Here is an 8198-nt window from a genome sequence, read left to right on the forward strand (position 1 = left end):
AGCAATTAGAGAGGATCCTGAGATAAAGGGGATTATGATTAGAGGAGAAGAACATAAGACTTTTATGTTTGCGGATGATGTCCTGCTGTTTATTACAAGCCCAGACTCAAGCATCCCTAAATTGATGTCCCTGCTAAATGAATATAATTCATATTCTGGATATAAGCTAAATATTAAAAAAACGCAAACCCTCACATTTAATTATACTCCCCACCCAGATACAAAAGAGAAATATGATTTCAAATGGGACTCACCTAAAAACAAATATTTAGGAATAAATCTCACTAAAGATATGTCAGAACTTTTTGAAAACAACTATGGCCTTATTAATAAAGAGATTAAATCTGACATATCTAGATGGTCCCTCCTCCCATTAGATATGAGTAATAGAATAGAAATAATTAAAATGAATGTGTTGCCTCGGCTTCTTTATCTCTTCCAATCTTTGCCTCTAGAGGTACCCCAAAAACAATTTGACGAGTGGAATTCCTGGATCTCAAGGTTCATTTGGAACAGTAGAAGACCTAGGGTTCGGTTCAAGACACTGATGCTGAAAAAAGAGAGAGGAGGAAGAGCGTTACCATGCCTACAGGATTATTATTATGCTGCGCAACTGAAACCTTTGGTATATTGGTGCGCTCCAAATTATGAATCAAAGTGGAAAAGCTTAGAAATTACACAGATAAAAATTCCAACACAATCTATCATGGGAAACAAAAACCAAGCTGAAAGATATTATAACAGCTTGAAACAATGGACTCTATTTACTCTTAAGCTATGGTTTAAGGTTCTGAGGAAGTTACAAATGGAGAAACAGGCTAGGGTCTTGAATTGGGTAGCATATGATCCAGAATTTGAACCTGCTAGACTAGACAGGGGCTTTAAACAATGGGTCAGAAGAGGTATCACATCCTTTTGTTCCCTCACCCCAAACAGAAAATTTCAGAGTTACGAGTTAATTTCAGAAACATTTGGACTGGAAAAGCAGGACCTCCATAGATACCTGCAAGTCAGAGATTATTATAATAAAAAATTACAGGTCAAAGAGGAGGAGTTGATCTCAAGAATCTACAAAAGTATACAAGCCTCTAAAAATCATCCTACGCTATCCATTAAACAAAAATGGGAGAGGGAGTCAGAAATACAAATATCCGAAGAGATCTGGATGGAGATATGTGAGACACAAGCGACCACTGCAAATTCAAGATCACTAAGAGAGTTCGGCGGGAAAAATGTAGTGAGATTTTTTATAACTCCTAAAATAACAGCACTGCAAACAGGCACACAGAGCCGAGGCCTTTGTTGGAGGCAATGTGGAACCTCTATGACTAATCTTTTTCATGTTTTTTGGGCCTGTCCGAAAATCCAGTTATTCTGGAGAGAGGTGGCTGCCGAGATAAATGGAGTAATTGGGGTGGATTTAGACTTCACTTTTGTTACTTTATATCTCGGTAAAATACCGAAAACAGTCCTACAGAAGGATAAATACTTACTGAAAATACTGTGTAAAAGAATACTTTGATTTTAACTGTAACACCCATGATGATCTCATGTTTGTTTTTTCTCATGTCTTTGTGAATAAATAAAAAAAAAGTTAAAAAAAAAAAGAAAAAAATTGTGTCATTTAGTACCTCATTGAATTCACAGTGCTCAGCTAGCTTCTTCAGAGCAGCAACAAACACTGTTTTGGTGAAAAATGCGATGTCAAGATGGTTACTATGCTAGCATAGCTCTTGCTCCCGGGCTTCTCCACCTGTACAAGGCACCATAGCAGGTTAAATGTACTGGGGCCCATCACAATCAGGAATGTTGGCACGAGCCTGTCCTCCTCAATGCCGTTAGCTTGGACGAAGTAGTCAAAACGCTCAGTGTAAAAGCACCATTGCTCAGCACTTTAATCAAAAGGGCCAATACTGCCAATAATCCCTGTCATGTTAGCTTTTAGCATGTTACTGTCCATTGTAACAGCTTCAGTAGCTTGGCTGTATTTTTACTCAGTGCTCCTTTTGTTAGCGCCGCTGCGTTGCGTCGTCCTCCCAACAGTGAAACTAATCGCTAATTTTGTTGGCTTAGGGGGGGTCACAGAAGTGCCACCAAAGACCATGACTTCTGTCTTTTTTTTCATCAGAATTCAGAAAATTTAAAGACATCCAAGCTTTAAGGTCATGTAAACACTTTAGCAGTGGGTTAACAGAGTAGGAATCAGACTTTTTGAGGGGGATATAGATCTGGCTGTCATCCGCATAGCAGTAAAAAAGAAATGCCATGTTTCCTGAGAATGGAACCAAGTGGGATTAGATAGAGAGAACTCTTAAAAGCGCTGATTCTGTGCTGTGCAATGTTTTGAAACCTGATTGAAAAAACCTCAAGAATATTTTGTTCATTTAAAAAGTCCATGAGCTGGGTATTGTTACACATGTTGTTTTATCATATTGTTACATATGTTGCTGTTTTATCATATTGGTACATATGTGCTGTTTTATCATATTGTTACAAATGTTGCTATTTTATCATATTGGTACATATGTGCTGTTTTATTGTGTTGGTTTATAATATTGTTACATATGTTGCTGTTTTATCATATTGTTACACATGTTGCTGTTTTATCGTATTGTTACATTTGTTGCTGTTTTATCATAGTAACACATGTTGTTTTATTATATTGTTACATATGTTGTTTTATCATATTGTTACATATGTTGCTGTTTTATCATATTGGTACATATGTGCTGTTTTATTGTGTTGGTTTATAATATTGTTACATATGTTGCTGTTTTATCATATTGTTACACATGTTGCTGTTTTATCGTATTGTTACATTTGTTGCTGTTTTATCATAGTTACACATGTTGTTTTATTATATTGTTACATATGTTGTTTTATCATATTGCTACATATGTTGCTGTTTTATCATATTGTTACATATGTTGCTGTTTTATCATATTGTTAAATATGTTGCTGTTTTATCATATTGTTACATATGTTGCTGTTTTATCATATTGTTACACATGTTGCTATTTTATCATGCTGTTATGCATGTTGTTGTTTTATCATATTGTTACATATGTTGCTGTTTTATCATATTGTTGTTTCATGATATTGTTACATATGTTGCTGTTTTATCATATTGTTACATATGTGCTGTTTTATCATGTTGTTTTATTATATTGTTACATATGTTGCTGTTTTATCATATTGTTACACATTTTGCTGTTTTATCATATTGTTACACATGTTGCTGTTTTATCATGTAGTTACACATGTTGTTTTATCATATTGTTACATATGTTGCTGTTTTATCATAGTTACACATGTTGTTTTATTATATTGTTACATGTGTTGTTGTTTTATCATATTGTTACATGTGTTGCTGTTTTATCATATTGTTACACATGTTGCTATTTTATCATATTGTTGTTTCATGATATTGTTACATATGTTGCTGTTTTATCATATTGTTACATATGTGCTGCTTTATCATGTTGTTTTATTATATTGTTACATATGTTGCTGTTTTATCATATTGTTACACATTTTGCTGTTTTATCATATTGTTACACATGTTGCTGTTTTATCATGTAGTTACACATGTTGTTTTATCATATTGTTACATATGTTGCTGTTTTATCATATTGTTGTTTTATCATATTGTAACACATGTTGCTGTTTTATAATATTGTTACATATGTTGCGGTTTTATCATATTGTTGCATATGCTGTTAGTTTGTTTGGAAATAATGTGAAGCTCTGTGATCTGCTGTCTATTAGTTAAATTCACCCTGGGAATTGTAGTTGACTCTGTAGGTCTTAATCAAAGAAACAGAAATGTTCTCACATTTGTCTGTCTTTTGTTCTGATGGTAATAAACTGTCAGTTAGTGAATGTTTACTCTTCACATCTCTGTTGGTTATTGATTATTGCTCTTATTGATCATCAGTGTGTTTGTGTTTCATGAAAAGGTAATCGTGCTTAGATTCTGATGAGAAGTTTAAACTTCAGGTCCTGCCAGGTGTGTTGTTGATGACAGCAGCAGCTGAAGGCCAAATACACTCATTGTTAACCCTTTCAAAGAGGCTTTGTGTGCATATGTGCATGTGTGTGTGCATGTGTGTGTGTGTGCTGACTCAGCGCTCTGACGCACAAAGCAGAGTGTAACACTCAGATGTATAAAAGCTGTGATTTACACAGGTGTGAAGCAGCACAGAGCAGCACATCAACACGACAACATGTCCGCCACTGACATGAATATGATGAGCAGGGTAAGTCCCAGCATGCATCACTCCTCCCTCACACAGTTGCTGTGTCTCAATTCAGGGTCTGCATCCTTCGAAGGACCCGGCCTATGTGGTATTTGAAGGCGAGTCCTTTGGAGAGATCCTGTTAACCTCGTCAGCCATTGTTAAATAGGACGGTCTAGCCTCTGGAGCATTTCCCGGTTGCATCACCAGATGTTTTACCCTTACGTCACGATTTCTGCCGCCCAGGCCCACGAAAGTGATGATCTATGCCACGCGATGTCGCCATTTTCTCTCTTTCTTTCTTCTTTTTTGGGCGCGCATAGAATTTTGGGATATGTGAGGCCACAAAGGATCGTAGCGGTGCATCCTCCTAAAACAGGGAGAAGAAGGAGCATCTGGAGGAGCCTTCAGACTGGAACAGCCTTCGCGCTGCGTTGTGACGTAATTGGCCTTCAAATGCTCCTCCGAAGGATGCAGACCCTGAGTTGAGACACAGCAACTGAAACATCTGTGATTTTGGTCACATGACTCTGACCATCCAGGATCAATAGCAAATAATCCAAATTTGCTTAATTATTTAAAAAATGTTCCTTCAACCTCTGCAGTTACAAGTTTTCACCTGATAGCAACAATAATCACATGAAAATATCATGTCAGGTAACAATTTATCATTATTATTCAGATCAGAGGTTGTTTCTGTTTTTCTGATGTCTCTGTCTCTGTGCCGGTCAGATCGTGTTCTACGAGGACAGGAACTTCCAGGGTCGTTCCTACGAATGCAGCAGCGACTGTGCCGACATGTCGTCCTACCTGAGCAGGTGTCACTCCTGTAGGGTGGAGAGAGGCTGCTTCATGGTCTACGACCGCACCAACTTCATGGGCAACCAGTACTTCATGAGGAGGGGAGAGTACTCTGATTACATGAGCATGATGGGAATGAACGACTGCATCAGGTCCTGCCGCATGATCCCCATGGTAACCACACAGCCAATCACAGCACAGCATTACTGTTTCGAACCAATCACATGAAAGATGTTTGTTAAGAGTCCCTCAGCACTGACAGACATGTTAAGGAATGTCTGTGATACATTCTAACACACGGAGTTGTAATGTTTCATAACAACAGTCCTACATTGATAAAGTACTTAACAACTCAGAAGGTCAACTATCAAACTTTATATGTCATATTAAGATTCTCATAGTACCCTCAAATCACAGTACGATATCATCACGATTTATAGTCCATGGTACAATATTTATCTGGATGTTGCAAAAAGAAAAAAAACTTTCCTTTAATGATAAATGTGACGTGCACAGCATTTATTATTTGTATAAAACTAGGTTTTACCTTTTACTTGAGGTCCTGCTGCTTTTCCTCAGTAGTACAATTAAAGTAGGTGGCCATGACCTACGCATGTGTAACAATGTCCAATATCAGCCAGCAGCAGTACCTCCTTCCTCCCTCCCTCCGGGGTTACAGGACTACAAGGGCTTCAAGGGGGAGCAAGAAACAGGCAGTTGGCCGAGGGTCCCTCTGATCTTCCTCCCTCTTGTCGTCCAGTGGACGGCCAAAGCCACAAAAATCTAATTCGGCATTATTGACATGTTCTGTCTGATTACTGATACATGGACTGTATGTTCGGTGGTTGTTTATAGGTTGTTGTGTTTTTCTCACAGTTGGATTGTTAAAACAAACAGCCAGAGGCGGCGCAGATACAGCAGATTAAGAGCATAGTCGGTAAACACCACTGGGCCGTCATGCCGTACTCATCCGGCCTGTCTGCTTCACCTAACGACCCCAGCATTACTTGCAGCAAAAAGTGATTCCAGAGAATGACTGAAAAGGTCGGAGTGACGTTACTGTAGCTTCTGTCAGTTAAAAGTTTGAGTGAGGCATAGAGAACTAAATCACTGAAGCCAACCAATCAGAGGCAGAGTAGGGCAGGTCTTATGAGAACAAGCTACTTGAGCAGTATATTTTCGCACCCTGCTGTTCAAACAGAAACAATACAGTGACAAGGATACTGTCACTGATTTCTCTTGCTAGATCCATGAACTTTACTAGCAAACAGCCACAAAATGGGTTGGTAGATATCGTCACAGTCCCACGACAGTATGGCAGCTTCCTCTATCACGATATCACAAAATTCTGTATATCGTTATGGCTCCATATTTTAATCCAAACCATAATGTTCTTTTTACTAAATCTAGTTGGGTACTTTTATCAGCTAAAGCTAAAAACTCAAAATATTATTTTTAAACCTGAAAACAATAAATTCATCAAGTGTTAAATGAAAAGGCAAAACCTCCATCAGCACACGGGCCATGAGCTCATCATGTCATAAAAACAGATGTCTGAAGTTTATCGCTGCAGCTTCAAAGACACAAAACTGTCAAACAGTTTGATATAAAAGAACATGAGAAACAGAAAACATTGGAAAATAAAAGTTTATGATTAATCAACGGATTCAATCATGGATTTGATACATTGAAGTTTTTCTTGGATGATCTGTGTGGTTTTTAAAAAATAAAATAAAACACAACATAAATAATGGAAATTCAAATTTTGACTGAATATTCAGGCTTCAGCTACATTTTAATTTTAACCTTTAAAACTCCATTAATGTTACACACTCGACAGTACATTTGATCTTTAATAAACTTTACGCATGTCTCATGCTGATAATTTATCTGTCAACATTTCAAATTAAATGTAATAAACATGAAAGCTGTGCACTTCTTCAGTCGCAGTTCAGGTAATATTTAATTGATTTGTTTGAATTATGGGATGTTTTTACAGGTTTCATTGATAGATTTCTCCTCCATTGATAAATCTGAAAAATTAAAGATTGGTGCCCACATACTTTTGGCCAGTAGCTATATTGATTACTGATTATTGATTACCGTGTGTTGCAGCAACGCGGCTCGTACAGGATGAAGATCTATGAGAGGGAGAACTTTGGAGGCCACATGCACGAGCTGATGGACGACTGCGACAACATCATGGATCGGTACCGCATGTCCAACTGCATGTCGTGTCACACAATGGACGGACACTGGCTGATGTACGAGCAGCCCCACTTCAGAGGCAGGATGATGTACATGAAGCCTGGAGAGTACAGGAGCTTCATGAACATGGGCATGAGCAACATGAAGTTCATGAGCATGAGACGCATCATGGACTCCCACTACTGAACACTGTCAACACCTTAGGGACAATAAAGTTGTGATTAAATAAAATCAAGTGTCTGCTTCATTAACTACAACTTGAAGAAACTATAATCACCGATTCATTTTTCAATTAAAGATGGTGGTTTTGAGAAAGTTTCTCAAATTCACCAATAACTCCACAATATTAATGAATAACTTCCATTTCCTCCACTGTTTAAGATTATTGTCAAACTATCAGTGACACGTGTCACAATGTTAATATTAATATTAATAATGATCCAGTCTGTCGAGATCCAACAGCCTGCTCAGTCTCCACTCTACGTTTATTTGTTTGTTTGTTTGTTTGTTTATTTATTTAAAAGGGACAATGCACATCAATTGACATTTTCAGTTTACACTCAAAATGTAAATATGCCAGAGTTAGCAAAAAAGCTAATTTTCATCTGTAGTCCCTTGGCAGGTCAACGCATCATCACACTTCAAGAAGGATAGAAAACAAAAAAGAAAAAAGAGAGAGAGAGAGAGAGAAAAGAGACATGAAAAATAAAAATAAAAAATAAGTGCAGCACAAAGAACTGTAGCACTTAAGATGAAGTAGGTCAGTTATTGATGATTGCAGTTTTGGTTGTTTTTAATCCATCTCTTAAGTTTTGTTTTAAATGATAGATAGCTGGTGCTTTCTCTAAGTTCAATAGGAAGGCAGTTCCAGTAATTTGCGGCCCGTACTGAGAAGACTGTTTGGCCAAACTTGCTACGTCTATACTGTATAACACAGTCTCCCCTGGTGGC

The 8198-nt window shown here is 37.5% G+C and overlaps 1 protein-coding gene across 1 annotated transcript; it reads left to right on the forward strand.

Annotated features, from left to right (window-relative positions):
- The first annotated feature begins 4190 nt into the window (after positions 1–4190).
- Positions 4191–7478, forward strand: LOC115586064 (gamma-crystallin M3-like). Its single transcript, XM_030424824.1, has 3 exons — positions 4191–4259; positions 4971–5213; positions 7155–7478. The coding sequence occupies exons 1-3, from the start codon at positions 4227–4229 to the stop codon at positions 7431–7433; spliced, it is 555 nt and encodes a 184-aa protein (XP_030280684.1). The 5' UTR covers positions 4191–4226; the 3' UTR covers positions 7434–7478.
- Positions 7479–8198: the final 720 nt, after the last annotated feature.

The sequence above is a fragment of the Sparus aurata genome, chromosome 8 (genome assembly GCF_900880675.1).
Source record: "Sparus aurata chromosome 8, fSpaAur1.1, whole genome shotgun sequence".
NCBI lineage: Eukaryota > Metazoa > Chordata > Actinopteri > Spariformes > Sparidae > Sparus > Sparus aurata.